The sequence below is a fragment of the Lutjanus erythropterus genome, chromosome 5 (genome assembly GCF_056507025.1).
Source record: "Lutjanus erythropterus isolate fLutEry1 chromosome 5, fLutEry1.hap2, whole genome shotgun sequence".
NCBI lineage: Eukaryota > Metazoa > Chordata > Actinopteri > Lutjaniformes > Lutjanidae > Lutjanus > Lutjanus erythropterus.
This window is the reverse complement of record NC_139321.1, coordinates 26,824,620-26,849,307: the sequence shown is the minus strand read 5'-3', so window position 1 is coordinate 26,849,307 and position 24,688 is coordinate 26,824,620. Positions and strand designations below refer to the sequence as shown.

At 39.1% G+C, this 24,688-nt stretch overlaps 3 protein-coding genes across 3 annotated transcripts; 1 reads left to right on the top strand and 2 right to left on the bottom strand.

Moving 5' to 3' along the window:
- The first annotated feature begins 1,121 nt into the window (after positions 1 to 1,121).
- On the top strand, positions 1,122 to 2,288 carry atoh1b (atonal bHLH transcription factor 1b). Its single transcript, XM_084718434.1, has one exon. It carries the CDS (start codon positions 1,220 to 1,222, stop codon positions 1,898 to 1,900), a length of 681 nt encoding a protein of 226 aa, XP_084574560.1. The 5' UTR covers positions 1,122 to 1,219; the 3' UTR covers positions 1,901 to 2,288.
- A 3,365-nt stretch (positions 2,289 to 5,653) lies between these two features.
- dok3 (docking protein 3) lies at positions 5,654 to 14,606 on the bottom strand. The gene is made up of 5 exons (XM_084719448.1): positions 14,109 to 14,606; positions 11,149 to 11,454; positions 10,771 to 10,861; positions 8,080 to 8,267; positions 5,654 to 7,234 (listed from the first exon to the last, which is right to left on the bottom strand). The coding sequence occupies exons 1-5, from the start codon at positions 14,163 to 14,165 to the stop codon at positions 6,347 to 6,349; spliced, it is 1,530 nt and encodes a 509-aa protein (XP_084575574.1). The 5' UTR covers positions 14,166 to 14,606; the 3' UTR covers positions 5,654 to 6,346.
- A 20-nt stretch (positions 14,607 to 14,626) lies between these two features.
- Positions 14,627 to 24,340, bottom strand: ddx41 (DEAD (Asp-Glu-Ala-Asp) box polypeptide 41). The gene is made up of 17 exons (XM_084719447.1): positions 24,204 to 24,340; positions 22,412 to 22,507; positions 21,910 to 22,060; positions 21,668 to 21,742; positions 21,498 to 21,558; positions 21,275 to 21,411; positions 20,399 to 20,471; positions 20,148 to 20,301; positions 19,710 to 19,846; positions 19,276 to 19,438; positions 17,728 to 17,859; positions 17,521 to 17,592; positions 17,332 to 17,428; positions 15,951 to 16,100; positions 15,791 to 15,862; positions 15,081 to 15,191; positions 14,627 to 14,905 (listed from the first exon to the last, which is right to left on the bottom strand). Exons 1-17 carry the CDS (start codon positions 24,228 to 24,230, stop codon positions 14,769 to 14,771), a joined length of 1,845 nt encoding a protein of 614 aa, XP_084575573.1. The 5' UTR covers positions 24,231 to 24,340; the 3' UTR covers positions 14,627 to 14,768.
- Positions 24,341 to 24,688: the final 348 nt, after the last annotated feature.

Sequence of the window (24,688 nt, the reverse complement as noted above, 5' to 3'; positions counted from 1 at the left end):
TCAGTAAACAATGAGATCTGAGGCTTAACAGTTCAAATAAATGAGGGCTCACTATTTGGCAAGCAACAACTCACTGTGGCCCTTTTTATCTAATGTGTTGCAACAGCTTATAAAGTTGTTTACAACCTAATTAATAACCTTATTGTAGACCATAAGGGTAGTCTTATTGTTAAGTGGTACCTAATAATGGCACTTTTTGCATTAAGCCTATTACTTATGCACATTGTTTTGATCCTTGCATCCTGCTAAATGATTCATAAACAGCCCTCAGACAACTTATCAGTTATCATGGCTCTGTTATAGACAGGTGTGTCTCAGGCCTTGCCTTCCACCTGTTCTTTTTATTATTCCTCTGCAAATAATGCGCAAAAGATTGCCCATTTTACTGTTTGTTTGAGAACAATCCTCAATGCTGCTGCCAGATCCCTCAAGGGTCGGAGCCAATTAAGGAGCCTGCAGTTCCTTTGCTCATGAGAAAGATGTCTAAATTTATTTTCCATGGACTGGGAGCAGTGGTGTGGGGGTCTATGGATGGTGATGGTGATGATGATAGAATCTTGAATGTTTGTTCTTGACTGCACTACAAGTCAAATTTACATAATATCTAATGCAGGGATTCCTGAAATTTCAACTCCAAGACCCCTAAAATAGTTTCTGGCCAGGGCTTCCCTTTGGTAAATCCATCAACAATACTATATAATTAAAAAAGAAAAGAAAGAAAACAAGACCACAAAAAAAAAAACCTAGGGTTGTTTTATTGTATGTAAAAATTAAGTTTTGTCATGTGCACTTGTTACTTTATTTATGCAGAGCCTAAAGCCAGCAGATATTCATCCCAGACTCCACTGAAAAAGTTCATTAGATCAAGTTTTCTTCAACACTGATAGGCCACGCTCTTAAATGATTAATACTCTCGGCTCCCCTCTGTGTGAGGATAATAACAGTGTCGTGATTGAGTTACAATGGACAATGGAAGAAAAAAAAAGTGGAGCCTTGTCTAATTGTTCGTTGACAGGGTCAGAGGGGATTGTTGTGCGATTGGCTGCTGCCTCCTGAGGCTGCAGGGCTGTCAGGACTGCTGGAGCAGGGAGTGACACCAAGGTGACTGACTGTATAAATGCTGGCGCCATGCAAACCACTCCAGAGACGATCGAGGGCATCAGCCAGAGTCTTGTGTGTGACCTTTCCCTGCCGTGCACCACCACAGGCCTTTACAGTGATGATGATGGAGGATTTCAGCCTGGCCCACATTAACTCCAAAGCTTGGATTTCTTCTAATTCTCTCCATGCGTTCTCCAGGAGGGACGCGCATGGAGCTGCAGACGCACTGGGCAAACTCGTGCCGATGAGTAAACTTCCCGAGTGCGTGTCCGCTGCGCACATCATAGAGATGGACCCCGACAAGGCAGCAGCACAGGAGGGAAAGACGAGCCACTTTGGCCCCCAGAAACACCGGCGCGTCGCAGCCAACGCCCGAGAGAGGAGGAGGATGCACGGCCTGAATAAAGCGTTTGACGAGTTGCGGAGCGTCATCCCCTCCCTGGAGAACGAGAGGAAGTTGTCCAAGTATGACACCCTGCAAATGGCGCAGATTTACATCACCGAGCTGTCGGAGCTCCTGGCTGGTGTGGTTCATCCAGAGTGCAGGAGTCCCCGTCCAGCATCAGCGGACAGTAAGACCGCCAGGAGGACTCTGATCCACTCCCTCCGGCCGGCAACAGCCACTACGCAGACCCCTAACCCGGTGACAGGAGAGCAGCGGGACCCCTGCGCCCCTATGGGCCACCTTATTATAGTCGGACCTACATCTGAGCTGGGGTCAAACAAATCTTCCAGCAGCAGTGATGGAGAGTCTTCACACTTCAGTGACATGGAGGAAAATCAGACTGTAAGACAGTAACAGACTTGTTTATACTGCAGTGTCTGTTATAGAAAGAACCGAGAGGACCAAACACAACACGAGATAGTCCTACATATTCTCCTGTCATTTTTTTATAGCATAGATTTTACACTGCCAAATGAAAACGCAGGTAACTCACAAAAAGCGACTGAGATCTTGATTGTTTTTTGTTGTTGTTGTTTTTGTTGGTTTGTTTTTTTTACTTCCTAAGGCCATGATGAACTCCCAGAGGCCTTTTTTAATGCACTTTATGGCCTGAACCATCACTAAAGACATTTCCAGTGTCGTTAGTGACATCTGTCTAAATTAAAAACAATTATTTTCATATTTATGTATAGCTATTTTATGAGGATTGCTTTGCTACAATAAAGATATACTTGAAACATGAGTGTGCATTTTAAGTTGATTTTGTAGGGGAGACCGGGGACACGTGCAACACTTCTTGAATTTCTCTGAGTATTTGGACTAGACCAACCAAATCTTGATATATCCAATGAAAAAAATATAACACATTTCCTGTAATAAATCATAAAATGCCCATGATATGCCATCAGAAATTATGGAAACATGCTAAGTTGAAATACCTGTTACTCTGACAACAAGGTTACAGTCACTGTGTCTTCCTTTGAAATTTCTATTTAGGGCTGGAGTTATTTTTTGTTTCATGTTAATTAGGGTTCAATTCAGTGCTGAATGAATTAGTATCTGTTTATGAGTTATGACAAATCATTAATAATCCTTTAGAAGGATTAGATGTCAATAATGGTTAAACTGAACAATGTGTTAGTGGAGTCTGGCAGGCCACAGAGCAGACTCAGAGCAGTGGTCTTTTCATTTCAGAATAACAAGCTTAGCTTTACATTGACAGACAACTGACAGTTACAAACATCTGATCAACTTACAGTGTAGGACTCTTTGCTTGTCATTGACTAACTACATTGTTGTGCTTGTCCTGCACTCCTGCAGTGTTCCTGCAGGAAGTAGCAGGAGGAAAGGACTCGTTTCAACTATAGATGATATACTAAATAAGATTTCAACCAATCTAATATACTGTCTACAGCTCCAACTCACTATTTAGACTGCATAACTCACAGTGGTTAGCACTGCCGCCTCACAGCAAGAAGGTCCTGAGTTCGAATCCCCCAGCTGGTTGGGGCAGGGCCTTTCTGTGCAGAGTTTGCATGTTCTCCTCGTGTCTGCGCGGGTTCTCTCTGGGTACTCCGGCTTCCCCCCACAGTCCAAAGACATGCATGCTAGGTTAATTGGTGACTCTAAATTGCCTTTAGGTGTGAGTGTGAATGTGAATGTGAGTGGTTGTCTGTCTCTATGTGTCAGCCCTGTGATGAACTGGCGACTCGTCCAGGGTGAACCCCGCCTCTCGCCCAATGTCAGCTGGGATAGGCTTCAACCCCCCTCGACCCTTCCAGAATAAGTGGTTACAGAAAATGAATGAATGAATTAATAGTTACATTGCTCCTTTAAAGTTACATGTGTCTGCTAATTCCCCAGGTCATTTAAGGATGATTACACATGGCATGTTGTTTGCAATATTTATTTGAAAGGAAAAATTTGGTTGTTTCAACCTTAGGGACAGTTTCAACACGATCAGGGGAGGGTTGCAACTTATTAAAAACATATTAAATTTCACTAATTAACTTTTGATTTCTGGCTCAATAAGTATACTATTCTGAAAATATGCATTGCTTTACAATGATAATAAAGTATTATTTATTTATACAATAATATTATTTATGTATTTATTTATTATTATATCAAATAATGGTCGTTGTTCATTTATGTGTAGGACATAGGCATACCTTGGGTCTGTGTGCAGATGTTACAGATGCTAATCTAATCTCTATATTTTAGTGTGAGTGTGGAAGAATGGATCAATTTGTGATGCAAAAAACCTTTATTAAACATGTACATTTGCATTTGGGTGAACTATCCTTTCATTTGCCCTACAATAATTTGTGTATGTTAAAAAACTACAGTTGTGTGCTCTGTTTTGTTGCAGCTGCTTAGCTTGGGGACAACATGTTGCCACGACAGGACATCATGTGCTTGCAAGACACACTGAGCTAGACACATGCTAAACATGTCGCTTAAAAGTCTAGGTTTGATTAATTTATACAAAATGTCAGGGCAGTATGACAAAAATACAGCTCACAAACAAAATAACTTTCATACCCCCAAAACATTTTTTTTTCAATAAATATAAGTTCTTTTAACTTGAAGTCTTTTGATTTGAAATGACAAGCTGAATGAATGTACTGTACAGAGTTAAATCAACTCATTAGGTTTTTATAGGAACATGAACAGCATATTAGCAGATGTCCCAGCATGCATTGTGTCAATTAAAACCCACTCTGTGAACCTTCTTTCTTATAGTTTGAAGTAAACGCATATGATGGGAACTTACAGTATGTCTATTATACTACACTTTAGGATAAGTTATGGTTGTTTGTCTTTTGTCTTTTTTTGTCTTTTCATATTCAGACAAGTAAAGATTGTAAGGCAGGCCGGACACTCACTTTTTTTAAAAATTAAAACAAATATTCTATTTTTTTTTTTCAGTGTTCACACCAAAACACAACTTGGGTTCTTGGTCTTTTCAAATTCTTGCGAAGGATTTATATGTTCTCTTTTAGAAAGAGAATTTAGAAGCAAAAACATAAAGGAGAAGAAGCTAAAATGTTGTGTAACTCCCCGAATGTACCAAGGAAACATTTTTTGTCAAAGTTATTTTCATAATGAAACAGTCCAACAGTCAGGATTTCATTCAGCCTATCAATAATTCTAATGTCATATTCAATATCAACTTTAACTGAATCATCTTTCTGTAAAAACAATCCATTGAATAAACTGTATTCCTGATACATACAGAGAACACATTACGGGTTGCACAGGCAGTGGTGGAAGAAATACTCAGATCTTTTACTTTAGTAAAAATAGCAATACTACTACAAGGAAACAAGTAAAAGTCCTGCTTTCAAACTTTTTCTCAAGTGAACATATTTGCATCAAAATATAATAAAAAGTATAAAAAAAACACAATGAAAGTGCCAAAAAATATAAGTGCTCATTCTGCAGAATGGTCCATTTCAGAATGATTTATATTACAAGATAAGTGTCACTAATGTTAAAGGTGGGCCTAATTTTAACTACTTTATAGACCTTTTTCACAGCATTCATTTTGGCATGAAATAGTAAAATTAGGTGTTATTACTGATACTACATAAGGTTCAGTTCTATCCAGGTCAAATAGAGTCACGGTGCTGCTATTGTGCATGATAGTTCAGTGGAAAGGCTCTGCTACACTATAGAATTAGACGTTACTTAGCATCATTGGTAACACCTGTGTTAACTTTACTATGGCTACCAGGAAAAAGGTCCATTGCTTGGTAGGGTAATACATAAAAATACCTAATCATTTTTTTGTTTGATTATATTTTAAAAAGCTGTCAAAATAAATGTGGAGTATAAAGTACAATATTTGCCTCATAGAAGCATAAAGTGACATAAAATGGAAACACATAAACACACAAATACCTTAAAACTGTACTTTAGTAAATCATTTAGCTAGCTAGTTGGACAAAATAAACTGGAAAATGAGTTTATGTTGTTATGCATTGCGAAACATGTGATGTTACATGTAAAAAGCTTGAAAGAACAGAAATGTACCTTTTAATGTCAAGTTTCCCCTTTTCTTGTTTTTTGTACCTAAATGATGTCGCAGTTATTCTTATGGCTGTAAAGAAAACCACATTTTTAGGATGGTTAAAAGAAGTTGCTGGGGGACCAGTAAAAGCCACATCTAATGCTTCTAATGTTAGCAGAAAGCTAGCTAACTAGCTAGCTAATCAAGTAGTTACATCAGTCATGAGCTAGATAGTTAGCTTGCATTTCACTAACATTAGCTAGCGTAAGATGTGACCTTAAGTATCACTTTTACAGGAAAGGGAGAAAGTTGACCGAGATACCAAGTTTGCTTATTGGAGAACAGAGCAAAAAGGGATGGGGCGTAAGAAGGGTCAATACAGTTCATCCAACCTAATTTACTTGTGTTAATTGAAGTTATTGACCCCGGTTATTGACTTATTTAATTTACTAGTGTAGTTTTACTATTGAAAATCGGTCCCAATCCAAATAAATAACCCAAGTAGGGAAATTAATTTGGACCAACAAAGGCGCTGCTGAAAGAAAGTCATTTAAATATGTGAAAATACTTTCTGTGATTTAATTAAGTTCATTGTGAGGTTTTTTTTTAGTTTACTTAGTTACATCCCACTGCTGCAGAAACACATACAAACATCTGCAAGCCAAGATTTGATGCCTTATGTTCCCAGCAGAGGCCATTCGAAAGAAATAAAGAAACTAATTATGCTTTATGACAGTCTATCATGGTTAAAATTGCTCCTTCTAGTCTGTCTGTTAACTAATAGCCTAGTGAGAAAATGTGGGGCTGCCCGCTCCAGAGGGAAGAGGTGGCTGGAACTTTGCCAGGTCTTTGGAAATGATTTCTGCCAGCCTGTGTTTAAAAGTGCCAGGGGGCTCTGTCAGGGGAGTGCGGGCAGAGGAGCTCATGGCCTCCTCCATCTCTTTCATGTCATCCACTGGCTGTGCATTGTACGCTGGCTGGATATAGTTATTCACAGGGGGCTGACGCTGGTATCGGGGCTTGGGTAGGACGAAGGGAACAGATTGTGGAAGTGTGCAGGGAAGAGGCTGGGGATCAGGCTGAGGGAGGGGTGACGAGGAGGGCTGCAGCTGGGGATTTAAGGGAGAATCAACCATTTTCACAATCGAATAGATACATTCTGACTCATCTATCACAGGTTTGAACAGATCTTTTTTGATAATAGGAGGCGTGGCTCTCTTTACGTTGGAATAAATGCTGTCCTCTGTGAGATTATCCAGGTTTGCAGCCTCCAGGGAATGACAGCGTTCCTCCTCATCCTCACATTCCTCTCCCACAGCCTCCTTGCTGTTAGAAAGATATGGTGTGGCGAGAGATAGCCGCCTTGCTTTATGTACAGAGATGTCATTAATGGTAGAGTAATGGTTGTCAGATTCGTCCTCTGCGTCGGCAGAAACATCAGCGGGATTGTAGACAGGAGGAGTAGCGGGCTGGTTCGTCGTGGTTGGGAGGTTAACGGGCGAGTGGTCAATGAGTGATCTTCTGTGGACACTGGGCGGCTGGACATAGGGCTTCTTGTCCACAGAGCACTGCTCCGATATAGTCTGGAAGATCTGCGGACCATGTCTGGACAGGAAGATGAACACTCCTTCTCCTGACTCACAGCGACGGCCTGCTTCAATGCTGAATCCACCCTGCAATCATCCATCAATGAACATCTTAATGCAAAAGTTTGACTTTTTGGAATATATGCAAACTCACTTTACTGCTGAGAGTTGAAAGAGAAGATTGATACTGCTCTCATCTGTATGGTACTGTACAGTAGGGCAGTAAGGGGTTACAAGTAATTTTTTTTTTTTTTTTAAGGAATGGGTACTTTGCATGTTCTTTTTAAAAATGGTACTTCTACTCTTTATTCAAGTATATTTTTAATCTAGTATTTGTTTTTTATTTAATATTTATACCTTCATTTGAACTGTAGTCTGTAGGTGAAAATGTAGTGACTAGCTTGCTAATGTTAGCTAAGTTAATTTAAGATGTGTGTATTCTTTGACACCTTTGATGTTATTGACATTAAGCCACCTAACAGTTTGTGGTTTGTTGGGCTTTTAGAGTGGGGCTTTTTAGTATGCTTTAGAGAGCAGTTAACATAATGCAAACTTCAACATTAACAACTGCAGCACGAACTAAAAATATTCATCTAGCCAGTAAGCTGGGTCACACTTTTTTTGAAAGGGTGTGCATACGACTGTCATTACACTGTAATGAACATGTTGCCCTTTAAGAATACGACGGAGACTTTATGAATGTTTATGGCTTGGTTAATGTCAAGTTGGCGTAAACAAAACTCAACTTTGCACTGAATTTAAATAAGTGACAGAATGAGTTACAGCGTTCATAAAAACTCCCTCATGTTCATGATAGGTGTCATGACAGGGCTATGACAGTGTAATGACTGATGCACACCCCTTCAAATTAAGTGTTGCAAAATTCACATTTGTTTCATTTCTAACTGAGGGGGAATTCAGAAGTACCTTACCTCAACCTGTCCAAACTTGCGTAAGAACATGTAAGGCCAGTGATAGATGATGTGTCCAGTTTTGATATCCAGCAGTTTCACAGCCTGTTTCTCTGGGGAGACCAGATACTCTCCGGTCAGCTGGCACCTCCTGGATGCCTCTGTGCTCTGGACAGTCACTTGGAACTGGTTTGGAGGAAGGCTCCGATCTAAACACGAGAGGACAGGAGAATATTTGCCTCTTAAAACATCACAGCACACCGAGGTCAATGCAGCGTAACTACACAGGAAAGTATTAGTTTTTCTATATTAAGTCTAAGCAGCAATACATCAGCAAAGGGAATAAGTGTACAGCAAATACATTCATACAGAAAAATGCTGATTTAAAATCGCTTGCATTCCACTAATCTCTCCATGTGACTGTGCTGCCTGGATTTTTCAGCAGAAGTGTAATCCATTAGGAAATAAAAAGAAATAAATTTGTTTAAGCCAGAGCTTGCTGACGCTAATACATTCTGGCGTTCATGTTTGAATAAATTAGTGGCTGTAGCTACTGCTCAAACATATTCAAGGTTCTGCTGATGCACTGAATTTACAATGTTATGACATCTAAACCTCATTGCTTGCCTTTTCTTGTTTTTTTTCTGTTTATTTTAATACATTCACCAATTTACTCTTACAACCATATTAGAGGATAATTCCGGTTTCTTACAACTTGGGTCTAATTTGTTCTATTGGTCATGACAACACTGTACTCAATAGGCTAACTGCTGGCATCAGAGTGCTGCAGCATCATTACAACGTAGTTTGAGAGGGCGAGAAATAGTGTTCCTCAGAGAGTCTGACAAATTGTCGAATTGTGCTCTGCAAAAAGAAATATTAAAATATATATAAAATATAAATATAAATATATATATAGAATATATAATTTTTGTATTTTCCCTTTGCAATGGTTCCCTGTCCCCAGGTTTGTTTAAAATATGCGTAACTCTCTGACTGCTCATGTTTCTTGCTCAGTATGACTTCTTTTTAGGGACTCTAGACTCTAGATTAGGGACACAATTTATACATGTTTCTTCTTCTTTTACAAACAAGTGATCTTTTATAATGTGACAACACACATGGTTAGGATCTGCTTAGATTTAGGGACAGAAAACACTTGGTTACAGTTCGGGAAAGATCATGGTTTAGGTTAAAATGATTTCTTTCTTGGACCTGTGGTTCCCATCCAGAAATGAACTTTTGCTCAACCATAGCAAAGTGGATTCTCTAAGTATAGACACAGCCCTCTAAGGCTATTGCTTCTGGGTTCATCTTTTGCTCACGCAGCACTAAGACGGGTTCACACCTAAAGGTCCGGTTCTTGAAAGAAACCAGTACGAGGATGGACCACACCAGAGTTCACTGGACAGCGATCTGAGGCCACCCCTTCAATCGGACAAGAGAGTGATTTTTCTGGTCCAGACCAGAGTTCATATTCACACCAACCCAAACAAACCGACCAAGGGATAAATGCTCCAGAGTTCAGGTCAACTGGACCAGCAAGCTTGGTGTGAACCCACCCTCAGTTTACGCTCTCGTATCATGTGGTTCCCACCTTAGTCTCATCTTGTGTATAAGCTGAGCTGAGACTGGAGAATTGCTCCTTTTGCCAGCAAATTTAGAGAACAAGTGGGGCCAACAGCTTTGAGGCTGATCCCGTATCATAGAATCTGGAGGTACGGCCCAGCTAGACATTGTATATTACCAGAACATTGTGAGAACATCCTATGTTGGGTAAAGGACATCACCTTGTAATGTTCCCAGATGTTATTTGGTGGACTTTCGGGGAATATTCGTGACATTCCAAGAACCACATTTATGAGACCATTACTGTAGGAGGTTCCCACTACATCTCTATATTATGTTCAAAACGTGCAAAACCTTTAATGATATTACAGAGAACTTTAGGGAACCTACTTAAGTTCTTTTTTGGTTCTATGTAGGTCCTTCTATCATGTTCCCAGAACGTTTTCAGGACCTTTAACCTGGATTACAGACAGACTTTGCAGAACTACTAGAGGGCTAAAAACCGATATCTTGAAATACATCAAAACATGTTTACAAGTCAAGTTATCCTGTTGCCTGTAAGGAAATTCACGCTCTGCATTTAACCTATCCCAAGTGTTAGGATGAATAAAGCATTTCTGTTTATACTACTGAACTTGATATCCCAGGATGCCAGAAGTAATATTATCTCAGTTCTTTTATAAGCATGACTCCTGACTTTATTTTGGATTTTCTCTGCAGAAATATCAATTACCATTAAATCTTTCTTCATTGTGACTCTGTTTCTGCAATGTTGCTGTTCTGTTACTGTAAAATAATCTAGAATAGGGCTGAAATACCGTTTTGACTTTATTCTCTAAATGGTATTCAACTTTATTCTCAACATTTTGACTTTATTCTGAAAATTCAAAAAAGAAACTTAAACCTTGTGATTTGTTTTTCCTTGCCTGGCACTAATACCAAAAGTTTGACTGTGTTCTTGATATTATGACTTTATTCTTGAATTAGAAAATTTAAATAACATCTTCCTCCTCACATTTTTTCCTTTTGCCTGGCCCTGATACTCTTCCAAAAGAACTACCTTGTTGGCAGTCACCTAACGGAAAATTATTTTTGATTGCTTGTTGACTGATCAGCTGTCGTCTGCAGATTGACGAGCATTACCGGTTTTCCAAGATGAGTAAAGGTCATTGTCCTCCATGGTCAAGCTGTTCCCTCTCTCGAAATCCCCTTTGTCTGATTCTTCAGGATCCTTCTGTAAACACAGTGGCATTGCAAACATTATATGGAGTGTACACTATCCTCTTATCGTTGGTTTATGACTTTAAAGAGCCAAGATGCAAGAAAGGACATAGCTTGTGCAAGCACAAGAATTAGAGAAGTGAAGTGACAGAAGTTACAGATACTGTATGAACTTCCTCATTGTGCTATCTATCTCTGATTGTCAGTACAGTTTCTCCCCACCTTTCCCAAATGATAACACGACTGCTGGTATAAAAACAAAAGGGGAAAGTTGAAGTCAAAAGGCGAGACGTGTGATACCTGGAAGGCGAGGAGACAGAGGGCACTGACCCAGTCCTGGCTTGCTGTGGAGGCCAGGGTGTAGTGGCTCTGAGTGGTGTTTAAGTAGAAGGCTGTGCACCCAGAAGGGCAGGACTCCTTTGTAGCAGGGGTGACACTGAGGCAATCGCTAAGACGCACCACTTTTCTCTCTGGTGTTTTCTGCCGACCGACTCTCTTCTGTTCACTAACATTAGCATTGTTGTCAAGTACAGTGTAGAGCTCCAACCGCCCAACCCCTGTGGAGCTGGGTTTGAAAAGCACCAGCCATACTTTCCGCCATGTTCTCTGTTGAAAATGACAGAGGAAGAAATGGGAAAAGTGATTGTTAGTAAGCGGGTTCTCTGGCACAGTTCTTAATTGGTTTAGATCTTACATTATCATTAGCAAGTATGCCATCTGTTTCTGTTGTTACGCAGATGACTCCCCGCTCTACATTTCTGCTTCACATGAAGATTTGGGTCCTGCTGACACTGTTTAAAAACAGTGATTGGATGGTTCAGACTTGAACATTTAACAGACAAAACAGAGATTATTAGGAAAATCTTATTTATTCTGTTGTACTGTCTATTTATTCTCATAAAGGCATACTATGCAGGATTTTTGTACATTTTTTTCTTAAAAAACTTGACAACAAATGGTTACATTGCCGTCTCTGTCTCTCTCCTCTGCTCTCTGGCTGTCAGAGCTGCAGAGAGATTCACACAGATACACACAAGCAGAGAAGACTGAGGACAGAGCACATGGTGAATGTTTGATTCAGCTGTATTCACACAAATCCTGCAGGTTTGGGCATGTTTATTTGCATTTAACGTACGTGCTATGACACAATCAGGAAATAATGTTTTATTTCTCTGATTCACTGCTGTTTTTCTCAGTAACACTACTCCCTCACTGCACATCCACATCACCAGCTACACAGCCACAAAATGGCCAAACATGACCTGCTACATTGTCGATGAGTTGCCAATGAAGTGCTGCTTAGAGCTTGTTGACGTCAGTAGGTGCTTGGGCGTAGACAGCGAACGTGTCGTCAAAGCTTCATTTTTGTTGACGCGGTAAAAAAAAGATTCAAAAAAACTGAAAACTGGCTGATGGCTAGAATAAGCTTTTCTTCCATTGTTTATACAGCACAGGAAGAGACTGGATCCTGAAGAGGCGAAATAAAGACATATGATTGGTTGATACAACTATGACTCAAATTTATAGCGCCTCACGCCCAACTTGCAGTAATGGGTGTCGGACATCAGTTTCTGGCTTTATGTCACCAGCTTCAATTGAAAATGACTGACACTATGTCGCCAGTAAAACATACCATCATTTTATTTACTCTATAGCTCTCTGTCATTGAGCCAGGGAGGAGTGGAAACATTAGAATGGTGTGTTTACAAACAATCCAGTATATTCAACCTTTAATATCACATCTCTGGTTAAGAATCTGAGGGTAATTTTAAGTCAAAACATTTCTCACACCAGACATCTCGGAAAAACTGATGCTTCTCGTTGTCTTCAGATGACATGAATGATGTCAGTGACACTGCACTGTGTCAACCTCTGGTGTCTAAAAGCATCTAAGCGTATACACACTGGTTTTATGAAGAGTACATTTAAACTATATTTAATATATTTTTGTTTTTACAAGCTTTTACATATAGGATCATTAACTTATTTTTGTCAGCTACAGTTTTTTCTTACGAAGCACAATGTGATCATCTTTGTTTGAAATGTGCCATACACAGTGTTCATTGATCTGATTACTTAATACTGTGGTTTTGTTGTCTTCTTGATAACAAATATTGTGGTCCTTTGTGCATGACAGTTACACTGCTATTGCTTAAATTTTGCAAAAGGCATTCCTGTGAAAGGCCATTCAGGGCCACATTGTTTTCCAGCTAAATTTACAGTCTGTGACACAGTGGGCAAAACAAATCCCACTAAGGGGATTTTCACAAATGAAGTCATATTGATCCAAAATAGGATTAGTCACACTGTGGGTCTCCGCATCCTTGAGGACCAGCATTTTAAGATCTTTGTGAATCATAAAAGCATCTTAAAATACAAGCTAGAAACTCAGTTTTAAGTATTAAGTATGGTTAAGTATGGAACCAGTCTGTTATTATCAGTTAGTAGTAGATAATATGTAGAATCAATACCAGATATTCATCATTGTAGTCATGATTCAGTCTGAATTTACAGCTGCAGTGGGGTACACTGGAATAAGTAGCACAACATTTTGTGAAGCTGAAATATATATGCAGCCATGTGTTGCTTCTTTAAGATGTGGTCAAACAGAATCATTTCCACGTTGACCAGAACAACAGCACCACCCAGTATGATATTTATGACGTCAAATGGTGTGGAAAATAAGCATTAAATTTAACCCTAAACATGTATTCATGCAGTGCATGGCCAATTCAAGTCCAAGGAAGTTTAAGGATCGCTTATTATTTTGCAGAGTACCCGACCCCACTGCATGTCTTCGGGACATTTGAAAATAGAAGCTTACGCTCTTGAATAATGCAGTTTCTCACACTCTGCAAACTTGTTCAATCTATGCCAGAGTGCAGTGGTGACAGCCATGACAAATATTGAGAAACATAGACTCAATGAATATTAAATTCTGTTTTGACTTACAACTTTGACAAAAATGCAGCTTTGTTTGACAACTATTACTGGACCAAACATTTGCATCAGTTTTTACTACATGCTCAGACATTTGGTCGTGCACCGTGCACCAAAATGCATTGTTTACTTAAGCTTCTATAAGTAATTAATCTATCTTTGCATGCACTTATGCTCATTTACAACACCAACTGATCCTTTTCTTAACTAACTCTGATCAATGCATTGTTGAGTTACCATACTGACTGAAAATGAAATGAGCAGCAAGATTCACTTTTTCACAGGTATGCTGAATTTATAAAAATTTCTACAAGACTTACTATTCCAAACTTGACCCCCTGAAGGTACAGCATCCCTTCCTTGTAGATGACATCCATGTTAGTGAGCTTAGTCTGTAAATTCTTCACTCTAGTATGCCTTGTTGCTCTGTGGTCAAGCTGTAACTACACTGGAGGTTAAACTTAGATTTTCAAAGCTATGAAACTAATTGTTTCCTTTACGTCAGCAGCAGTTTTCATTCTGAGGTGAGATTCTCATGAGGTTAAAAGTCAAGTTATCTTTGATCTGCAACTTCACTGTTGCAAAAGAAAGGACACACACACTGTGTGCTGCTGTTATTTTTTTTTGAGTCAAACTTCCCTTTGCATTATTCTGCTTGTTTTAGCAACTTCCTCACCCTACAAAACTGGCACCACACCTTCTGACTTCGCTAGGAAGAGCATAAAAGATCTGAACAGATAGAGCAGTTTTATTTACAATTAAGGGTATCAAAAATGTATATTACAAAGGTTACACGTACAGAAGCATGAGGTTTTGAGCAAAAAAGCTAACACAAAAACCCCAAATATTTAGTCATACAGAAAATGTAAGGTGTTGATAAAAACACTTCCTTTGTTCAGTGACACGACACGTGGACAGTTTCCTGAGAAATGTCTCAGTTCCGTTTAGCGTTGGAGAATCTTCCCTCTGATGAAAATCTCTTAGAAGTCCATTGAACTATGAGCCAGGTAGTCTTTGCGCCCGATGTTGGTGACCTGCTTCGTCTGCATGGCCTCCAACTTTGGACAGTCTGTGATACGATGACCCAGACCACCACAGAATGTGCAGCCCCTCTCTCCTGTGAAAACACAACAATCATGCATGTTAGAAAGGGTCTCCATTCCCTGTTTCTCTGACTCTGAAATGATCACATCAGGTTAAAGGATTTTTAAAAGCAAACACAAAGTTATTATAGAGCGACTTATAACTAAGAGTACATAGGCATAGAAAAAAAGGTGAGGTGAATGTCTCACCTCCAATGTCCAGCATGGTCTCGTCTCCTGTCTGGAGCACCTGGAGGACGGGAGGAACCTTCTGCTTGGCTTCAACTAGCAGGGCTTTAAGGTCCATCAGTACTGACTCATCTACAGAGAAAGATATGCACCAATTGTTAACTTATTGTCATTGAAAGGGAAAGTTCACCACAAAATCAAAAATACATATTTTTCTTCCGGCCTGTATAGCTGAGTATCTGTCTAGATTATTTTGGTGTGGGTTGCAGAGTTTTGTAGACATCAGCCATAGAGAAGTCTGTTTTCTCTCAAGGAAAATGGAACTAGATGACACTCAGTTTGTACGAAAATACATGTGAAAAATTCAACAGTACTGCCTCATTGCAGAAATCATGAACTAGTTACTGAAAATAAACCAGACCTTGTTGTGAGCAGTTTAATGTAGGAACTGCTCTCTTTCTATAGAAATAAAGTAGTCTTTCATGAAGTATGTTGTTCATCCTATTAAAGAAAGGCAGATATCTCTAAAACTCAGCAACTAAAACTATCCAGAGCGATAAATAGCACTAAAGGCCAGAAGAAAAATAAGTATTTTTTTGATTTTAGAGTGACCTGTCCCAATAATACTGGATTAAGCTAACCAAATTCCCTGTAATACATTGAAAATATTCTGAAAATCACTACCTCTGTGCAAAAATGTATTAATATACTTGATTGGTAGTTTTTCTTACCACAGCCTTTATTGATGAATGTAGTGGCAATACCGGTCTTGCCTGATCGACCGGTTCTTCCAATTCTATGGACTGAAACAAGACAATTTCATATTTAGGGAGAACCGATGACCAATTTTAAGAAGGCCAGGCCACATACTGTATATTTATATCCTCTTACCATAGTTTTCTATCTCCTCAGGCATGTCATAATTCACTACATGCTGTATAGCTGGGAAATCCAGACCCTTGGAGGCAACGTCTGTGGCTACCAAGACATCTTTCTTTCCTTCTTTAAACGCCTCTATAGCTTTTGTTCTTTCCTCCTGATCTGGAAAACAAACAACAAATTATTACAGAATCAGTGTTTTGCAAGACAATGACAAATGGAAACATTACATAAGTGTCAGTGGTACTTGTCTCTTCCTTGGAAATGTTGTGCAAACTGTGAAGCAGAAATGGTGACACTTGCAAACAGGGTACCACCTGGTGGAGATAATGAGCAACCACAAGAAAGCTGAAAGAGTACAAAAGCGTTTCCATTGCACGGTAGAACTCATCTTGATGAATGTTATTATAGTTAACTAAAACTAAACTTTAGTTTAGTGATATAAAAATTAGAACTAGACCTAAGAAAAAAAAAAAACTGAAACAATACTGCATATTTACAAATCTAACTGAAATAATAATATACAGGAAATGTCTAGTTTTAGTCTTTGTCCATTTGATCAAAACCACAAGCATTAGGAGTCACTGATGCATATGTTTATTGAGAATTCTATGTTTATGTTAATTGGGATGTCTACCTGACTGTCAGTCAATTAACTTCACAAAGTGCTGTATTTGTATTGTAATATATCACGACTCCTTAAATCTTGCCCCTTGACGAACACCCTAAACTGAAACTTGTTTTTTTGTTGTTTTCCGCAACAGACAGTACCTGGATTGGTCACACGATGTGTGAAACCTTGCACCAATCTGGCATTTTTAAATAGTAAAGCTACCATCAATAGCAACCACATTTGTGTATTCACTCAATAATGGCAGACCACAAAACCACTGTGGCCTATCGAGGAAATGCACACAGATCAAGAACACCATCCTTCATGGCTTCTGTTAGAAGAGCAGCAAAACTCCTTTTGTGTCAATCAATTGTTTAGTTATGACTACACAACCAAGGTCAGCAGAAGCTGCTTTCATTACAGCAGTGTGGTTGAGCTCAATACAACGTCAGGGACATACACAAACACCACAGTTTTTTGCATAAGTGACTGTCCGTGCTGCCATACAAGAACTGTTACGGTTGAGGTGAGTATGCCCTCAGTGATGACTGTGTAAAACTGAAGGAGACTTTTTTGACTTTAGTACTACATGAAGTAAAGTACCAAAAGCAAGCAGACGAGAGTTGAGTTGAGACGTACCATATAGTGGAAATGCAGCTAATGATCAGTGCTCTGAGCTGAACTTGATGATGGGCTGGACATTCCTACAAATACAGTAATCCTCTGCAGACATTTTAACTATGCTTTTAACGGCTGCTGTGTGTTTTAATGACTGTGTACCTTTTCCTCCATGAATGGCCACTGCCTCCACTCCTTTTAGCAGAAGATATTCATGGATGGCATCTACATCAGCCTTCTTCTCAGCAAATATCAGCACCTGTCAATATGAACACACAATATTTTGTAACATTTGACATGTTTGAGTTTTGTTTTTTTCACGTCAATGACATAATATGTACAAATACTGACAGGAGGTGGTGTTTTCTGGAGACACTCGAGCAGGTACACCATCTTGGCCTCCTCTTTGACATATTCCACTTCCTGCACAAACACAGACACATGAGATATGTATTATTTGCATCACATAATGTTCACATCAGTGGGTTTGTAAAGTGAATGCAATGAATTCCCCTAATTAAGACAGAAAACTGTTCTTTCGGGGGAAAATGAACGTACCTGGATGACATCCAAGCTGGCAGCGCCGGCCCTGCCCACGTTGATAGTGATAGGTTTAACCAGTGCACTCTTGGCAAAGTTCTGGATTTTCTTGGGCATGGTGGCACTGAAGAGCAGGGTTTGTCTTTGTCCCTAAAGGGGGAAACAACCAATTTTAGGTGTCTGGTAGCCTTCTGGGGTCTCCCAGGATCAATTTTCTTTATCTTACAGATTTCTAGAAAAAGAAATCCAGTTTCAACTGACTGAAGCCCAGCAGCTGTAAGGTGAACTAACCAGCCAATTATGTGGAGCGCTTGGATGATAACAAAAGCTGTTGCCACTTGAAACATACATTCATTCATTTTCTGTAACCACTTATTCCTAAAGGGTCGCGGGGGGCTGGAGCCTATCCCAGCTGACATTGGGCGAGAGGCGGGGTTCACCCTGGACAAGTCACCAGTTCATCACAGGGCTGACACATAGACACAGACACTCACATTCACACCTACAGGCAATTTAGAGTCACCAATTAACCTAGCATGCATGTCTTTGGACTGTGGGAGGAAGCCGGAGAACCTGGAGAGAACCCACGCAGACACGGGGAGAACATGCAAACTCCACACAGAAACTCCTGCCCCAGCCAGCTGGGGGATTAGAACTCAGGACCTTCTTGCTGTGAGGCAGCAGTGCTAACCACTGCACCACCCTGCCATGCTTGAAACATATAGACCATGTAAAACACAATGTTGAAATCATTTTTTTGCCCAATACTCTTTATACAGAATATATGGAATATAGAGTTTATACGTAAGCAAACATTTTTTGCAATGATTTGTCAAAAGTGGTTAACACTCTGGGCAAAGACGTGATGGAGGCAGGATATTTACTTTATTGTCTATAACGGTATCAGGCAGTGAAACAGTAAAATATCACCAGTATATTTTTAGAATAATAAAACATGTATATATTAAATCTGAATTAAGAAAATGAATCAACTATAGATAAAATACTTCCCATACAGCTAACAAATAAAAACAATCTGCCTTATGTTCTGTTTAGAAAAACTAAAATATTGGTGCATATCGCAAAATATATATGCTGATACTGATGCAGACTGATATAGCTGTGATAGGCCAATATCAGGCCAATAATATTGGCAACTGATATATTGCTCAGGCTCTACATATGACAAATATTATCTTTGTGGGCCTTGCCAGACAGGCTTTGGAAAACCTGAGTTTTTTTTTTTTTTGCATGTTTGAACATGTGAAGTTTAAGACTTTTTAATCCCTGCCCTGGGACAGATTCTCCTTGAAATCAGATGAATTGAACCTGAGTTTACATTTTCACATTTATAATAAGTTTTAACCGGTTAAAAGAAAGCAGGTGGAGATTTTTAGTAAGATCATTTCAGTTTTGATGTTACATTTTGTGAGTACTGTTTGTAAAACTAGCTATCTGGCTAGAGCTGTAAGGACTGGGACAGAAAAATAGAAGGGGAAAAAAATCTACTGCATTGATTATATGCAACTGGAACTTGGCAGTCACTAATGCAGAGGAGAACCTCACCTTGAAATAGGAGAAGATGGTTCTGATGTCTTCTTCAAAGCCCATGTCAATCATCCTATCAGCCTCATCCAGAGCCAGGTAGCGGCAGATGTCCAGACTCACCATCTTCTTCTGCAGCAAGTCCATCAGTCTACCAGGGGTAGCCACCATCATGTGGACACCACTATAATGAAGGGGAGATTCAGATGAAAATCAAAATCAAAAAAGTATTTACTGCTTGCATTTTTAAAATACATTATTGATGCCAAGGTCCAGAGGTGTTAAAATGTTAAAATGTTTTGTACAATGCCTGTTTTCTCTGATGCATTCTGTCTGCAACTTTTAACATTTGCCTATTTTGTTTCCCTCTGAATGATTTAACATCGCTGAATAATTCATTTTAGCTTAAATTCTGGATAAAAGATACAGATAGTTTTTTCTTCACTCTTACTTACTGTTTTACTACCTCCATCTGCTCCTTGACAGACATTCCTCCGATGCAGAGGGCAGAGCGCAGCTGAGGAGTTCCCTCCTCCTCCAGCAGCTTGCAGTAATACTCGATGATGCCGTGAGTCTGCCTTGCCAGCTCTCTCTGGAGTAAAGAAGGGAGAGGTATTAAAATAAGATATGCTTAGTTGCAGAAAAAGCAAGGTTGCTCACAGCAAACGCCATCTGTCTGAAGTGCAGTAACAGTAAGAGATGCTGCATAATTATTTGTGCCTTTGGAGGGATTTGCAGTTTGTACAAATTTAATTAAACTTGAATGCAGCCTGATGCTCCGAGAAGCCCCCTGTTAGAATCCTAACACTATATTTTTTGAAAGCACAAGTCAGACTTTACATAGTACTCTAAGCTGTGTCATTGCTGTAATAGATTTGTCTTGTGTGTCTTACTGAGGGACAGATGATAAGTCCATACGGTCCCTCTCTCTTAAAGAAAGGCAGCCTCTTCTCTTGCTCCAGGGAAAACATGATGATGGGCAGAGTGAAGACCAAAGTCTTTCCAGATCCAGTGAAAGCGATGCCAATCATGTCTCGACCTGACAGACTACAAACAAACACCATAAATTCATCAGCAGGCTACATATATTTAAGATACATCACATATTTTACAGTCTGTTTGTATGTCCATTTACTGCACTTACACTGTAGGGATTCCTTGAATTTGAATTGGTGTGGGATGCACAATGCCCTTCTTTTTCAGACCTTTTAGAATTGCTGCAAAAACAAACAGATCTGATGTCAGCCGTTAATCACGTTGGACCACTAAAGGCCTTGTACAGACAGACAGACAATGGGCCTCACACAAGAACTACTCTAAAAACCTGTGAGATCTAGAGAAACGGTAACATACATTATTAATTAACACATTTTTAATCAGTTCCATTTTTCATGATGATTAATTGATTAATAATCATTAACATCCCTAGTCCAGACCTGTAGTATTTCTTCGTCATCTCCGTAATAGAACTGGACCCCCCTCCTCCTGCTGCAGTCATCAATCACCTTGCTGTGCCAAAACATTTTTTTGTTTTGTTTTTGTGAAGCCATTTTCATAGCAATTAATCTCTCACATAACAAGGCATTCAAATCACTTGTTATTTTCTCCCATTCCTTGGCTTTAGCAGGTCCCTTAATTCCACTGCTAACATTGTTAAAAATGATAGACTTTCTTTTATGGATCTCTGACCACAGGTCCTCAATCTTATGTTTTTTTTTACTGTTGGATGCCATTTTAATGAATAAACACCTCCTGATTTGGGGTGATATGTAGACTTATACGGCATTATCGGGGAGATAATTATGTTAATTTACAATTCTGATGAATGTGTGCCCAGATATGCAGAGGCAAACCATTTACACAGTTACTTGAAGCTGAAGTGTTTTCTGAATCTGATGTGACACGCTCAAAAGAGCCCACCATACAAAAAAAGAAGAGAATGTGAAGATAAAAATAAGATGATGTTCTTGCATGAGGCCCATTGAGTTTTTCATGTGTGTCAATGGGATTGTGTCGTAACCTGGAGGAAACTTCATCTCCCTGAAGCTTTTGATTGGAGGAGGGATGCCGTCTCCATCAACCAGGATATGAAACTTCTTCCTGACACGCTCATGTCGGGTATCTGGCATATTCAGGATGTAGCGTGGTGCATTCCAGCTATAAAGAACATCCAGGTTAAATGACAAGTACAAAAACCTCCACCAACAATGTTACTTTATTGAATTATCTGATCAAGAATTTACCTTGTTTTTATGGGATCATCATATATGATACCTTTGGCCATTTCCTTCACAGACATCAGAGCTGACAGAGGAGAGACAGAATTAATTAATCAACTGTCTTAACATCTATAAGTGTATCACAGTGTATTTGGCTAATAATTCAGCATGGCTTAACAGCATTATGATTTTACCTCTGCCCTCTGCAACACTCTCCAGAATCTTCTCTTCCTCTTTTAGCTGCTTCTCCTTGGCAGACTCCTTACGAGCTGAATATACAAAAACATGAACCAGGTGAGATATCACAGAAATATTATGGTTATATCTTATGAGCAGAATGATAACAATATGTTAAGTAAGTTGTAGTGTGAAAAACATTCATTGGCAACAAGTATTTGTTTATTTATTAATTTTGGGTCACGCTTGAACCAGATACCTTCTGCTTTTTCCTTGAGGTGCTGATGCTGGTCGAGTAGACTGACATTGGAGCGAGGACCGAGACCCTCATCCTCATCCCTCTGCTCCTCCCCACTGTCCTTCTGCTCCTCGTCCACTGCCTTTCCTCTGAGACGTAGCATCTTCTGAAGCTGTGAGATGCGTTTTAAAAAAGGGCGTTAAATTTGGCTATGTGGTAATTGGACATATGATATTTGGAAAAATCGAAAGGCAATTTTCATGATTTTACAACTCTAACAATGATGTTACATTTCATTAGAAAATCCATTTAAAACTTAGATAGAGTATATTTTACTCAGTTGAACTTATTGGGATCATTTTTGTGTATGGTAACATGAGGCCAAGCATAGCTGTGACATTGAAAAAGAAATTATTATTCACGGTAGAAATGTCACATCTAGGCATCACTGGATGCATCGTTCGGACTGGTGCCTCCTCACTCTCTTCAAAAACATCAAATAGGACAGTATACAATGACTTACCATTTGTTGTTTTCTTATTTTGACTGGAACATACGGAACATAATCATCCTCCTCCAATCCTTCCGAGCCAGACTTGTCATCCTCCCCATGGGATCTCTGTGTACAAACATGACCATTATCAGTAGTGTTGCCTTTTGTTTTCTCCTCTAAAGAGAGGTTAGACCTCCACAGTCAGCCAGAATGACCTTCAAGCACATCCACAGCCTGCCATTACAAAAATGGCTCAACCCTACAGTGTGACCATTATGAAAAAAAGGCAGCTTGCACAAAATTAGACTCTGTTGCAGCAGTTATTTTCAGGATGCAGATCAAATGTGCAGTGGTGCTGGAGAATGATATCTATAGGATGTGATTGATATGTATTTGCCAGAGCCATATCATAGCATGCCCGAACATGGATACAGGTTTGCACACACATTGTAGTATTACGATTTTGATACAGATATATTACATGTTAAAACAAAAACAGTTTTAGCATATATCAGCTGTTATATTTATACACATCTACAAGGGGCTGTAAAATTGCATACATTTCAGTTAGCCAAAGCGTTACACCCTTCTGCCATTTTTACTTCGGTCAGATGTCATCCTAGGCTTGCTTTCATCAAAGCCTTGGCAATGGGCACAATACATAGCTTCACTTTTAAAATTCCTGTTACTCAGTATTAAACTTTTACAAGGACTGGCTGGACTAGTCGTTACGCCATGTCGTGACCCGCTTATACAAAACCTAAAGTTTTATCATGTAACTTACAGATACACAATATATGTAATGGGAAATTTAAATCATTTAATTAATTAAATGACAGTGGATAAATATTGCACTTGTACTAGTAATGATGTCGCTTAGATTTGGTTCCGCCAGTGCTACGGCATATTAGATCATCCATCTCTGCTAACAACATCTTAGCCTTTCATCACAAGTGCGTACAAGAAAATTTTTTTTCTTATCATTACATGGCATTCTTTATAAAACACAAAACATTAAATTATCGGTTATTTTATTAGTAGCTACCATGAAAAGCAGGTAATGTTTGGTTATCATACTGGCTGTCAAAAATCCATATTGTGCATCATTAATTTCACCTGCGTCTTTTACACTAAATGTACAATTTTTTTAAAGACTTTTTTATATTACTTATTCTGCAGAATATATTCATATTTCTTATTATTGGGAATACCTCTAGTATTATTTTATTCGCCATTACTTCTGCTGCTCTGGTTTCCTTCCATAAACACCTTGTTAGCAACAGTTATTGTACAAACTGTTTTCAAAAGAGTTAGCCTTGTTAGGTTTTTCGTAAAAACGTAAATTGGCGCAAGTCTCATAACTTTATATTGACCAAACACCGAAAACATTTTGAGGTCCACATCAATATTAATTTCAACGTTAGAATGTTGTTTGTAAACTTAAAAGTCACTCAAGCACTCTTATATTTTGTTAAATGATACAAATTCAGGTTATTGGCTATATCCTGAGGTGACTTTTGTGTTATCATAAACGTAACAAATACGTAGTGACGGTTGATACTGTAGCTCTGCGTTTAGGCTAATTGATCGTCTAACATTAGCTTTAACGTTACCAAACAGTTCTTACTGAAATATTATTCAGACATGTTAGTTCAACGTTATTTATCGGCCTGTTTCAATACTTGACTGCAAAATAGACAACGTAGCGTGACGTTAAGCCAGATAAAGGACACTGCTAACGCTAATGCTTGACTAGCTGGCTAACTTTAGCTAGCGTTAGCTACTGCAGCCTCCTCATAATGTGAACGACGCTTAAACTTACCTTTTTGGGTCGATTTTCCGTCTCCATTTTATGTAATGAATGCAGCGACTTTCTCTATGTATCGAAGCCACAGATTTACTGACCAAATATTCGGCAGAGCTCAATAAATACAGCTACTCCACATGTTTACACAACACAGGAAGCTTTAGTGCTGTACGGAGCGCTGGAAGGGTCAAACCTCATCGAGGCGCTGCGTCCAAACATTTGAAAGTCTGGTGCTGGAGAGGCAGATCGTACAAGGATATTATCATGGAAACGAAACCAAAAAGAGAAGTGTAGAAAGCAAACACCACACTTTATTTTTGTCAAAACTGTATTGTTTTTAATCTTTCTGAACGAAAGATTTTTCACAGTATCAAAAGTGAATTTTAAAAAAAGAAACAAGCCAACATACACTTGGCTATTATTGATATAGTATAAATCTACATTCGAAACATTAAGATAATCTTCTCTAATTGAATATAACCTGGAAAGCATCAGAGATG

Bases quoted from the DNA above. Each gene is read 5' to 3' on its own strand.
- atoh1b (XM_084718434.1), top strand. From the start codon at position 1,220: ATGATGATGGAGGATTTCAGCCTGGCCCACATTAACTCCAAAGCTTGG.
- ddx41 (XM_084719447.1), bottom strand. From the start codon at position 24,230: ATGGAGACGGAAAATCGACCCAAAAAG. The intron at 17,593-17,727 runs GTACGTTCATTT...GTGTTTGTGCAG, and splicing joins CCAGCTTGGATGTCATCCAG to GAAGTGGAATATGTCAAAGA. The intron at 14,906-15,080 runs GTGAGACATTCA...GTGTTTTCACAG, and splicing joins GACCATGCTGGACATTGGAG to GAGAGAGGGGCTGCACATTC.
- dok3 (XM_084719448.1), bottom strand. From the start codon at position 14,165: ATGGATGTCATCTACAAGGAAGGGATGCTGTACCTTCAGGGGGTCAAG. The intron at 11,455-14,108 runs GTAAGTCTTGTA...CATTTTCAACAG, and splicing joins AGGGGGTCAAGTTTGGAATA to AGAACATGGCGGAAAGTATG. The intron at 7,235-8,079 runs GTAAGGTACTTC...GGATGATTGCAG, and splicing joins GCAAGTTTGGACAGGTTGAG to GGTGGATTCAGCATTGAAGC.